The sequence below is a fragment of the Trichechus manatus genome, unplaced genomic scaffold (genome assembly GCF_000243295.1).
Source record: "Trichechus manatus latirostris isolate Lorelei unplaced genomic scaffold, TriManLat1.0 scaffold00025, whole genome shotgun sequence".
NCBI classification, from domain to species: domain Eukaryota; kingdom Metazoa; phylum Chordata; class Mammalia; order Sirenia; family Trichechidae; genus Trichechus; species Trichechus manatus.
The window spans coordinates 5140612-5153699 of NW_004443961.1; the positions used below are offsets into that span (position 1 = coordinate 5140612).

The following is a 13088-nucleotide window of genomic DNA, read 5'->3' on the forward strand; positions in this document are numbered from 1 at the left end:
GCAGTAGCAGTAGCAGCAGCAGTAGCAGCAGTAGCAGTAGCAGCAGCAGTAGTAGCAGCAGCAGCAGTAGTAGTAGTAGCAGCAGCAGTAGTAGTAGCAGCAGCAGCAGCAGTAGTAGTAGCAGCAGCAGCAGTAGTAGTAGTAGCAGCAGCAGCAGTAGTAGTAGCAGCGGTAGTAGCAGCAGTAGTAGCAGCAGCAGCAGCAGCAGTAGTAGTAGTAGTAGCAATTAGCACTCACGTAACCCTTATTATGTTCTAGGCCCTGTTCTAAGCACTCTGCCTATATTAATTCATTTAATTCTCAAAATGACTCTCTGAGGTAGGTGCTTTATCATGTCCAAGATGCATATTTTTCACATTTTACTATCTCTGAAATCTGAATATGTCTTCAATAGATGGCATTTTGGATTAATGAAGTGTGGTGTTATTCTTCCCATTTTATAGATGAGGAAACTGAGGCCCAGAGAAGTTAAGTAATTTGCCCAGTTTACCCAGCTAGTGACAAAGCCAGGTTCTAACCCCAAGTGGTATGGCTGTGAAGTCTGCACCCTTAATAACCATGTTCTACTGCCTGTGTTTGTACCTCTGGGGTGTATCGAGATGTGTATTGACTTCAAAACTCCATCGACCTTTCTCAGTTTTGATTCACCAGCATTAGCACAGTGCTCTGGATCTAGTAAATCTGAGGCCTGCACACGGTTTTGATTACCACACCATCAGTAAAGCCCTTTGAACTAATATATGTATGCGTATATGTATGTAGCATAATATATACGTATATTTATATGTATATTGTTGTTGTTAGGTGCCATCGAGTCAATTTCCGACTCCTAGACACCCCATGTAACAGAAGAGAACCGCCCCATAGGGTTTTCTTGGCTGTAGTTTTTAGGGGAGTAGATCACCAGGTCTTTCTCCCGTAGAGTGTCTGGGTGAATTTGAACAGCCAACTTTTCGGTTAGCGGCCAAGCACTTAACCATTGCGCCACCAGGGCTCCTTATATGTATATATAAGTTATAAAGAATATATTTTTACTAATATATAGGTTGTATCATATGAAACTGCCATTTTTGAAGGTCAAAAGAAGTTGAATATCACCAATTTCACATAGTTCGACCTACTACATTGCATACTCTAAAAATACGCAAAAATAGGAATTTTAAAAGGGCAAGAGAAAATGTTAATAACCAACACTTGCAGTGTCTTCCTAATTGCAGTGCTTCACTATCTTTAGCTAATATTTCAAGGCAGCATATATTTTAGGGGGAAATTCGTCATTAACGAAGGGGATGGTCTTGATAATTTTGAGGGTTTTTAGCCAACGCCTTGTCAAGTCCAGTTAGATACTCACTGTTTTTACCTCATCAAGTGATTGATACAAAGGGTCACTTCTGCCATTTCTTTTTGGTTTATGCTTGAGTTATTAGTATTATGTTCAATCCTCAGTTTCTTTGTAGGAAACTCTTTAATTCAATGTTCATTTTGTAAGAAGGTCAGTTTATCTAGAATTAGCTAAGGGAATCTAAAAAAAAAAAACAAAAACAAACTCATTGCCGTCAAGTCGATTCCGACCCAAAGTGACCCTATAGGACACAGTAGAACCGCCCCGTAGGGTTTCCAAGGAGCACCTGGCGGATTCAAACTGCTGACCTTTTGGTGAGCAGCTGAGCTCTTAACCACTAAAATCTACAAGCCCAAGGCGAGTCACTGTTCTCCCTTTGGTATTCTAAAACTCTCCCTTTCCCCTAAGATGCTCATGAGGCCCACAAAGTGAGGCCTGATGTCAATCAGCAAAGCTTATTAAAGCTTAAATCCTTTCTTAATTGTTGAGATAAAAATACATGTAAATGGAAGTTCTGATATTTTCTCCCTACTTCTCAATGCACGTACCCCACTTTGGAGATTAAGGTAGTATAAACGTAATTCATATGGCGCAAAAATACCCATTCATTGGCCCCTTAGAGGTGCACCATATAGATACTTGTTCCTAGATATTAAACAACATTCTCCTTTGTTCTTCTTCCAGTAAAAATGATAATAGAAGAGTAAAAAAAGCATTACCATTTACAAGAGATTTAGGCATGAAAATTTAATTACCCAGAAATCAAACTATGTGAATTAAACCCCGTAGACTAATATTATTTCATGAAGTATTTATTTCATGAGTAATGAATGGATTAGTTTTTTTAAAGGATTCTTGAACACGACCGATGCAAGATCGAGGACTCCATTACCCATAAGAATCGTTATTTGTGTGTTTTGAAATCATAATTATGTTGATTTTCAATGCTTCCACTGGTGGTTTCATTGACTTGAGAGCACCAAAACATCACATGGTTATTTCAGTTTTGTTTGATCTTGGTTGCTTTGTATTCAATCTCTGGGTATATCACAAAGCTATGGTTATGTCTTTAGAAAAGGAATGGAAAATTAAGGCTCTAGATGAACTATAATGGAGCCTTGGTGGTGCAGTGGTTAAGAGCTCAATGCTAACCAAAAAGTTTGCTGTTCGAATCCACCAGCTACTCCTTGGAAACCCTGTGGGGCAGTTCTGCTCTGTCCCATAGGGTCGCTATGAGTGGGAATTGACTCAACGGCAACAGGTAACAGATAGGTGGACTGTTACTGGTTACACCAAAGTATCAGGAGTAAAATAAAGATAATGCCAACAGAATAAAAACATGTTAACAATCTTGTAACAATAAACATGAATAAAGATCTTAAGCTGTGTAAACACACTAACCAACCTGCTAGAATAGTCCACAAACTGAGTATCTTCATCCTAAAAAGGTCCCAAACCAATAATCTAAAAGTTATCAGACTTTCTTCCTTGAGTATAATCATTATTTAAATGATTTATTAACATATCCAGCAGAAAGAAGTTTAAAAAATGAGTATTATAATGTGATATCCTGGGTGGGATCCTGGAGCAGAAAAAGGACAGTAGGGAAAACTAGTGAAATCAAAGTGTGGGGTTTAGTTAACAACAACAAAAAAAAAACCCATTGCCGTCGAGTCGATTCCGACTTATAGTGACCCTACAGGACAGAGTAGAACTGCCCCATAAGGTTTCCAAGAAGCAGCCGGGGAATTCAAACTGCTGACCTTTTGGTTAGTGGTGGAGCTCACTAATGTTGGTTTCTTTGTTATGATAAGTGTACCACAATAATGTAAGAGGCTAACAATAGGGGAAACTAAGTAAGAGGTATAGAAAGTCTACTATCTTTGCAACTTTCCTGTAAGTCTAAACCTATTCTGGAGTTAATTTTTTTTTTTTTTTTTTTAAGAAGCATCATCCAAGCAAATGTATCAACTTTTACAAATGATATAGTATGAATTTTCATACCTAATTTCAGATCATGGACTAAAAGTTGGAAAAGAAAATGACACATCAAAATCCAATTTTGTCTTTAATAAAATCTAAGAAAATAGTCCTTGCAAACTGGAAAGGTTCATGTTTATGAAAGCAGCTTTACAACAACAAAAAGAAAGTACCCAGGAATAACTTTAAGAAGAAATGGGTAGGCCCTTTTTAAAAACTATAACACTTGGCTGAGAAATACACAAAGACTTGAATGCATGAAGAGACACATTTTATATATGGATAGAAAGACTACTGGCTTAAAGATGACAATTCTCTTTAAGTTAAGCTGTACGGTTAGTGGGAGCACAATAAAAATACATGATTTGTATAGCAAGATAGCTGTACCTTGAAATCAAAATTTTGTCCAAGTTTGGATAGAAGGATAGAGGCAGGGCTGGCTGGGTTCCCCCTGCTGAGAAAGGTGAACGTCAAGGTTATGGCTGTAAGAGCTAGTCTGGATTAACGCTCTTCCTAATGTAGACAACACCCAGCCACATGTACTAAGCAAAAGCCCTGACTTCTCTTTGTGCATACCTAGCCCCATACCGCAAAATCAACCAAAGAGTTTCCGTGGATCCAGTCACCTCGGAGCATGAGCTGATGTGCCAGGCTGAGGGTTACCCCGAGGCTGAGGTCATCTGGACCAACCGTGACCACCAAGTCCTGACAGGCAAGACCATCATTACCAAGGGGCAGGAGGAGCTTTTCAACGTGACCAGCACACTGAGAATCAACACGACAGCCAAGGAGGTCTTCCGCTGCACTTTCCAGAGAGCAGGTCCCGAGGAGAACAGTACAGCCGAGCTGGTCATCCCAGGTAACGTTCTGAATGTCTGCATTAAAAGGCACTTAGCACTGTACCTTAGCACCGAGCATGATGCCAGTTGATCGTGGCATTCAGTGTTTGCTGAATGAATGAATAACATGATATTTACAAAATGTATCCTGTTTCATCACCTCCCTTCATCCTAGTCATATTGCTGTCTAATAAACATTCAGCAGGCATTCATTGCCAGAGCGCTGGTGGTACAGTGGTTAAGTGCTAGGCTGCTAACCAAAAGGTTGGCAGTTAGAACCCACTAGCTACTCTGCTGGAGAAAGATGTGGCAGTCTGCTTCTGTAAAGACTGCAGCCTTAGAAACCCTATGGGGCAGTTCTACTCTGTCCTACAGGGTCCCTGTGAGTCAGAATTGACTCCACTGCAGTGGGTTTAAATATTCACTGAGTGTGGCTTACGTACCAGGTACAGTAAAACCTGTGAAAGCCAGAACCCATGCAAGATGGAAACCTGTAAGAGAAGGAAAATTCAGACATTTTCCACTAAAATGAGCGATAGAAGAGTGGTAAGACTCTACCCTGTCAGAGGCAAAAAACTTGGAGACCCGGAAACGCAAGTTCATCTGGTCGAATTCTAGCTCTCCCCGGTTTCTTTGTATTATGTTAGGCACTGCGGGCTCAGAGAAGAATAAGACATAGTTGACACCCTCCAGGAAACAGAAAAGAAAACAGCCCATCCCAGTCCCATGTCGGAAGTGCCCTTGGAGCTGAAGGAGCACGTCACAGGAATGCTCCACTCCAGTCAGAGTTGAGGCATCCAAATCCCTGTCCGTCAGAGCTGCTGCTCTCTCTCCAGGGCTTCGATACCAGGAAGTAAACAGAATGTACTTTTCTGCCTTGTTTCAAACAGGAGAGATCCTTTCTCCCCATTGCCTTCCCCAGGCAGCCTGTGATTTTCCAACTCAAGTCAGTCTGCTTAGTGGCTGGCTTCCAAGGCTGTGTCCCTGGGCAGGTTACCAGACTTCTGTGTGCTTCCTTCCCCTGTAGGGCCATTATTACCTATTGGGCGAGGTTCTTGTAGGAGTAAAATGAGCTATAGTGTATGAAGATGGTTTGCGACTGTTGCCTGTACAAATCCAGCTATTTCTTATCTCGCTACCCTACAGAAGTGGGTGGGGAGGGAGAGTGTGATAAGAGATTCAGGGGTTAGAGAGAATGAGGTGGGCGGGGGCCATGTTTCATGGAAACCCAGTGGTGTTCTGAAGAGAAGCACTTCTCGCCAGCCCTCCCCAATAGATGTCGGCGGAAAAGCTCTGGGTACTTCAAAGAAAACAACTAAAAAGTTCGGTAGAAAAGTCAACCAGTAGGAAAAGACAATCAAGGAGATGCCCTTACTGGGATATGAGTCCTCAGGTACCAGACTGGCCTTTGGTAAGAGCTCTATTAGTTTGTTACTGCCATTTAAAAAGAGGTCCCTGGGTAATGCCGATGGTTAACGTGCTCAGCTGCTAACCCAAAGGTTGTGGTTGGAGTCTACCCAGAGGCATCACAGAAGAAAGGCCTGGTGATCTACTTCTGAAAAATCAGCAATTGAAAGCCCTATGGAGCACAGTTCTGCTCTGACACATATGGGGTTACCATGAGTCGGAATCAACTCCATGGCAACTGTTTTTCGTTTGGGTTTTTTTTTATTTTGCCATTTAAAAGCTGTTTTATGGCAATTTACTTGCAGGGCAACCTAGAGTAACTCACTTAACTGCTCTGAGTCTGTTTCCTCATCTGTAAGTTGGGGATTTTTTTAGGGCCCTGGTGGCACAGTGGTTAAGAGCTCAGGCTGCTATCCAAAGGGTTGGCAGTTCAAATCCACCAGCTGCTCCTTGGAGACCCTGTGGGACAGTTCTACTCTGTCCTGTAGGGTCAATATGAGTCGGAATAGACTCGACAGCAGTGGGTTTGGGTTTATGTTGTTGTCAGCTGTCTTTGAGTAGGCCCAACTCATGACAACCCCATGCACATTGAAACAAAATGCTGCCTGGTCCTGTGCCATCCCCATGATCATTTGCAGACGGGACCATTGTGACCCATTGGGCTTTCATTGGCTGATTTTCAGAAGTAGATTGCCAGGCCTTACTTCCTAGTCCATCTTACTCTGGAAGCTCTGCTGAAAACTGTTCAGCATCACAGTAACATATAGGTCTTCACTGACAGATGGGTGGTAGCTGCACATGAGGTGCATCGGCCAGGAATCAAACCTGGGCAAGACTTCTACCACTGAACCACCAGTGTCCCCGCACTAACCCATAAAGTTGTTTTGAGACTCATAAAATATATATGAACAGGCTTCGTATACTGTAAGCTGCTAGACAAAGGCAAGCTGCTATTGTGGCTTTGAACTTGAGCTGGGTGGGTATGGGTCATGGGTTTCAGTTCCCCGTTGAGCCGCAGGAGCTGACTGATGGTGACAGGTGAGAGTTAGCTGTCTTTGAGCCTCCATGAGCCACAGGGTCCCTTTCCTTCCTGCCTGGAGCCCCAGACAGAGAGGCTGGTGAGAGATGCCTATGACTGGATGTCTCAAGATGTCCAAACTGCAGAGAAAGAAAGGATAGCAAGCAAATGTGGGAGGTAGGAGGTTGTTGGTGGCGCCTGGTGGCCTCCAATGTCCCACTGTGGGCAGTCGGCTGCTAGCTTCAATATTAAAGAACACAAATGGAAGTGAAATAATCAAGGGTGCATTTTGTATTGAGCATCCACTCCCTGTGGTCCTCTGCTAAGCACTTTATAAACATTAGCCTCCGAGTAAGTTTATGACCATTTCTGTTTTGTCTGCTCAGAGCGGTTAAGGGACTTGCCCAAGAGTCAAAGATAGCAAGCTCAAAGACCACAGAGCTCTATCCTCAGCCTGTCCGTCCAAAGTCTGTGCTGCTTCCGCTTGTCCATGCTACTCCCATCTCTTACCAGGGCACCTCCTCGTGACAGCACTTGCTGGCCAGGAGCTTTTAGTATTTAAAGTAATTAACCTAAAGCTAAACTAAATTAGATCTCAAGGATGATGACTCCCCTGGGCCCTCCCATCCCAAGTTTATCTTTGTTCCCCTGATCCCTTCCCGTCCCAATTTTACCTTTAGTGCCTTGATCTTTTGCCATCAAAATTTTATCTTTCGTTTCTTTTGTTTTTCAGAACCACCTAACATATCCCCACCAAATAAGAGGACGCACTTGATAATTGTGGGAGCCGTCCTGTTGTTCCTCGGTGTCCTGCTGATGGTCGTCTTCTATCTAAAAAGAAATGGTACTTCATTTATTGCAGTGGTCTGCACTGGGAGCATGTGGAGGTGAACGGGGGAGGTCTTGTGGTCGTCACAATGGCTTTTAGGAGGCAGAGTCAGGGATGCTGAATATCCTGCAGTGTGCAGGGCAGTCGCTCCTAGCAGAGAGCCATCCTACCCAAAATGCCAGCAGGCTTCGCCTGGGAAACACTGATTTATAGTCTTGGTGGTGCTCGGCTGCTAACCAAAAGGTCAGTGGTTCAAACCCAACAGCTGCTCCTCAGGAGAAAAGACTTGTCGATCAGCTCCCATTAAGATTTCAGCCTAGGAAACACTACGGGGCAGTTCTACTTTGTCCTATAGGGTTGCTGTGAGTTGGAATTGACTCGATGGTCCCTAACAACAGCCTTCCTATTAGCCTTGCCTGCCGAGGCCAACTTTCAAGTATGCAGAGTGGATCTTGTCATTCTCCTGTGTGCACTAGTGTGCCACCTCTTCCTCCAGGTCTGCTCTTTCCGCTGTTCTCAGCATCACCTACGCTGAAGGGTGGGCCATGAGCACCTGCAGTAGCATTGCCATGGGGTGCAGGGAAACGTGACTTACCTTTGCAAGGTGGCACAAAGGCACCCCACCATTCAACAGCAATTACAATGGAGCTGAGTGGGATTGCTGGAGGAGGAGCAGGTGTACAGGGGTGAGAGGAGGAGAATGGGTGTGCATGGAGGTGAAGTCAACCCAATATCATAGCTTCTCTTCATCACGCAAGTAGCCTTAGACTTATGGAAGAGAAAGAGCTGAAATGCCTGTCAGTTTCAGTTCACTTTGAGTAATGCATGAGTTGCAACATTATATTGAGCTGGTTTCTGGACACCCTAAGTAATAAAAATAGTTCCTTCTATAGAGCTGTGATATTTTTACCGTAAGAATATTTTGCAAGACTTTTGGTGGAGGGTGTTAAATATTTTTGAAAATAATTTACATGCGTTTATTTCTCTACTTCCACATGGGAACAGTTAAAATCGAGGAAAATGAGTTTATTCAAATCATTTCTCCCATTTTAAGATGATTCAGAGTAAACATTTCCCCTAATACTTTCAGAAATGTACCAAGGGTACGTGATGACCTGTGTATAGACAACTGATGTCGAATAGGGAATTAGAGAATGGAAGGGAATTCCAGTAGTTGTTGAGAAGTTCCCCACAGCACCCTGAGAGAGGGTGGATTTGGGAAAGTGGTGGCGTAACTGAGCTGGTTCTAAAGAACAGGTTCTGAACAGAACGGGGCATTTGGCCAGAATATAAGGATCAAGTTAAAATGACAGTAAGATCCTGAGGCGGAGTTGACTTGTAAAAGGAAATAATTGTTGCCAACTTGCATTTTGAATATTTCTCTGTGAACAATAATTAGTTGACATTAAGAATGAGTAGAAAACTTCAGAATATAGTTCATCTCTGAGGGAAGGATGGAAAATAGAAGTATATATAGGTAGTCCCCAACTTATGTCCGGGTTCTGTTCCGATGACTTTGTCATAAGTTGGTTCTGATGTTAAATCGAATACCTCTTTTTTTTTAGTTTTCATTATTATTGCCTTTTATTATCTTTTTATCTTTTAGTATCTTTATAAATGCAATCTTTATTTGTTTTGGGGGATTGGAAGTATTACATATAAATTTAAGGATACAATAACATAGCAAATTACATGCTGCAACATTGTAGTACATATTACTAACTCATAAGATATATCAAAAAAAAAAAAAAAGGATGGCTGTAAGTACTCAAATACATCATAAGTAGGGGACTACCTGTACTCTGAAAGAAAATCTAGGAGCACAATCATGTGCCTCACGCTGTTGAAGTAACCTCAGAGGTTGGGACCCACGGAGTAAGGAAGTCCACCAGACTTCCTAGGAGATGAAAAACGTTTTATAGGAATCTGAAATTTAAACTTGAGTCACTGTGTGGGATGTAGAGTTGTGCTACATAGAAATTAAAATTATTTCTTTTCCTCAAGGGAGAATGATGGATGTGGAAAAAGGTGGCATCCAAGACATGAACTCAAAGCAGCAAAATGGTAAGCATAGCAGAAGGGATCAGGCAGTTGAAGGAAAGGAAACAAAAAGTTAAAGCAACAAACCAGGAGAAATCTATCAGCCATAATCTTCTCTCCTAGTAAAGAATGCTGGTGTGGGAATGGCTGATTCCTCTTGGCCTCACAGCTCTGACTTAAGACTCCTCCCAGAGCCTGAGGAGATTCAGGGAGAGCCCTCAGAGTGAGCTTTCGGGTAGTGAGCAGTTGTGTGCGGGAGTGAGGACAGGGGAGAGAGGAGGTGGCCTCTCCCAGCTAAGCTTGCATTGCTCTGCATCTCAATCTCTCCCTGCAGCAGGGAACTAAGTTGACTTCCATGGCTGGAAAATGAATGAATGAAGGAATGAATGACAGATAGTAGTTGTGTGTCAGGTAATGTGTTAGCTGCTTCATGTACATTATTTCATTTAATTCAAGAGATAAATACGAGAATTATCTCCATTTTATAGTTGAGGAAACAGCAGGTCAAAATAATGATGAAAGTCGTCACAGACATACAACTGGTAAATGATGGAAGCCAGGCTTTGGGAGCCCCCTAGCCCGACTGTGGAACCTTACTGAGAACCCATGTGCTTAAACGCTTTTGCCACAAATGTCTGTATTTATAAAGGGTCAGAAGAACCTCACCTAGCTGACTGAACCAAGAAGAAAGTTATATTAAGATTTTTTAAGTTTTGGAGATGAAGTTTTGAAACCAAAAGCTTAACAGTGAGCTCCAGTTTAAAGGAGTCTGATTAACTTGGGGTGCCCTGGTGACATAGTGGTTAAGAGCTTGACTGCTAACCAAAAAGTCAGCAATTCGAATCCACCAGCTGCTCCTTGGAAACTCTATGGGGCTATTCTACTCTGTCCTGTAGGGTCGCTATGAGTCAGAATCGCCTCAGCAATGGGTTTAATTAACTTGGACGAGCTCAGGCGGGTTTTCGTTATGTAGTTCATAGTACTCATTTGTGTTGTAAAGCTAATTAGCAAATGTTGCCTGGCTCATCCGTTGTTGTTGTCACAATGGCATTTAGTAGGCAAGGTCAGAGATGGTGTCCAACCATCCCAGTCTGCTTGGGACTGGAGGCTTCCCAAGATGCAGGACTTCGAGTTCTAAAAGCAGGACAGCCGGGAATACGAGGACAGTTGGTCCTTCAGTATCATGTAATAGTCTGCCTCTTTCCCTTATTGCAAGCTTATTATATCGTCTACAAAATGTGAATTATGCTTCTCTTTAGATTTGTTGTTGTTGTTAGTTCTTCCTCAGACTGCCCTCCCATGAAATTAATATACATATTTCTGTCACTCTCCAGACTCTAAATTTGAGGAGACGTAGCCCAGCCTTGAAACTTCTCATCTTAAAGCAGGGATTCTCCGCCTGTGGTTTGGGAGCTCGTCTGTGTTCATCATGACTAGGAATGGATGGGCCGGCAGATGCAGATGGCATAGGACTTGGAAGGCCCACACACTGCAAATGGAATGTGGGGAGAGAGGAGGAGAACAGAGAAAGATGGAAGATGAGGGGTAGCCTGGAAGGAAAGCATGTTACTTCAGAAAGACTGGGAGACCCATCTGCGCAGGCGCCAGGGAGAAAGGACACTTCTGAGTGCTGAGCCTCTGTCATTCACCACAGGAGAATGGACTGAAGATCCTTGATTTAATGGTCAATTCCTGCCAAAGCTCCCTTGGTCTCCATGCGACACCTTGAACTGTCTTCTTTGTGACTGAGAGTCCCAGTGGTACAGCAGTATTTATGTATGAATGTTTACTATTTATTTTGAGTCTGTGGGGTCTTCTTGTTCTATGAGTGTGGTTGTGAATGATTGCTTTTGAAGTTACATTGAGGTAGATGTTAAAATTTTGTGACCAAACTAAACTTGCTACTTAGTGAATTGTTCCCATCCAGTAAAACGTATAGTGATTGGAAGGTGCTTGGTATCCTATAGAACTGATGGTACGAATGGAAGCACAGGGAACAAACCATTGACCTGTATAGGACCTTACCTTACTTTACCCATTGATGCTTCATTGACTTGAATAACCTTAGTCTCAGAGCTCAAGTGTCTGTTGCACTGTCCCTTTCCGATATTAGCTTTACAACTATGTGGCACTCTACAGACACAACATATCTCATTTAGTCACTATAACAACTCTCCTATGGTAAGCACTGGTATTATACCCACTTTACAGCTGAGGAAGCAGAGACGGAAAGTAATTTTCCCAAGCCTCAAACTTACATAGCTGTCATGCCCTGTTCTTTTAGAATATAATCTGCAGCTGGAGTTTACCTTGAGCAATTCATTTCTTGGACAACCATTTACCACGTGCCCGTACATGGCACTCACAGCGCCAGGTGTTGAGTCCACAGAGCTGAGAAGACGAAGTACCTGCCCTCCAGGAGCGCATAGCCTAGTGGGGAGAGAGACAAGAATATTTATTATGATGAGTTAGTACATGGCATGGCATGAGGTGTTGGGGGAGAATAGTGGTGTGAGGGCAAAAGGCTAGAGGAACGGAGAGAGAAGGGGACGGACACCACTTCCGGTGGCAGTCAGTGTGCACCTGGACAGATGAATATACATAAAAATTTTAATAATCAAAGCACTTTTCATTTATAAGGAGAGGACTGTGGGCAATAACTCGAGTTCTTTTTGTATCATTCTATTTATTCCTATTTATTTGCCTTCATCATACAATCTGATGCTTATTTATATGGTGTCTAGTATTATTTAGCCATTCTTTCTTTTTTATCTAAATGCTGTTGGATTTTGAATCCATAAATTCCAAAAGTCCAGTAAGATACTATGAAAAATCTCCATTCCATCCAGTTTTCCTTTCCTGAGGCATCCACCATGGCCTATTTCTGATGGATTCTTCTGAAAATATTCCACAAATGTATATAAAAATGTATGTGTATGTATTTTCTTTGTCCTCATCTCACATAGGTGGTAACGTATTCGGCACCTGCCATGCACTTTGCTTTTTTATTTAATGTACTAGGTTGAATGTAGCAGCCAGATCCAAATTTGAAGCTTCCCGAAGTCAGGGACTGTGTCCTGTTTGTTTTTAGATCACCTTTTCCACAGCTTCTCTAGTATCTTCCATGATGCTTAGTACATGCTAAGTATATACAACATACACATTTGGACAACCCGCATGTACTTGCTCTGTGACTGCGTTGGGATTTGGTGTATGTTGCATTTGCTCAAAGTGAGAGCGTGGGTCCTCCTGGGTCCACTGGGCCAACCTAGTCCTTAGGGGTGATCTTATTATTAACCCTGTATGATGGAGCTGGAGTCCCTGGGTAGTGTAAACGGTGAACACAGCTGCTAACCAAAAGGTTGGAAGTTTGAGTTCACCCAGAGGCACTTTGGAAGGAAGGCCTGGCAGTCTACTTTCGGGAGATCAGCCACTGAAAACCCTATGGAGCACAGTTCCATTCTGACACACATGGGGTCCCCATGAGATGGTGTTTTTGGTTTTATGATGGAATCATGATCGGAACGTTTTCTCCCCCAAATGATTTGTTTTGTTTTGTATAATCTTGAACTTTGATGCTGCGCTTGCAGAACTACACATCCTTTTTAGAAACACCAGCAGAGTACCTTGGCA

The 13088-nt window shown here is 42.7% G+C and overlaps 1 protein-coding gene across 2 annotated transcripts in view; it reads left to right on the forward strand.

The window, feature by feature from the left end:
• The window catches only part of CD274 (CD274 molecule), a 20250-nt gene extending 9247 nt beyond the window's left edge, over nucleotides 1–11003 (forward strand). Inside the window, exons 4-7 of one of the 2 annotated variants that reach the window (XM_004373479.2) lie at nucleotides 3903–4181; nucleotides 7320–7430; nucleotides 9420–9479; nucleotides 10790–11003. In XM_004373479.2, the coding sequence (XP_004373536.1) occupies nucleotides 3903–4181; nucleotides 7320–7430; nucleotides 9420–9479; nucleotides 10790–10812 (473 nt within the window). In that variant the 3' untranslated portion in view covers nucleotides 10813–11003. Of the gene's footprint in view, nucleotides 1–3902; nucleotides 4182–5424; nucleotides 5639–7319; nucleotides 7431–9419; nucleotides 9480–10789 lie in introns of those variants that run through there. The other variant, XM_023728594.1, reaches the window with a different exon arrangement.
• The last annotated feature ends 2085 nt before the right edge of the window (nucleotides 11004–13088 follow it).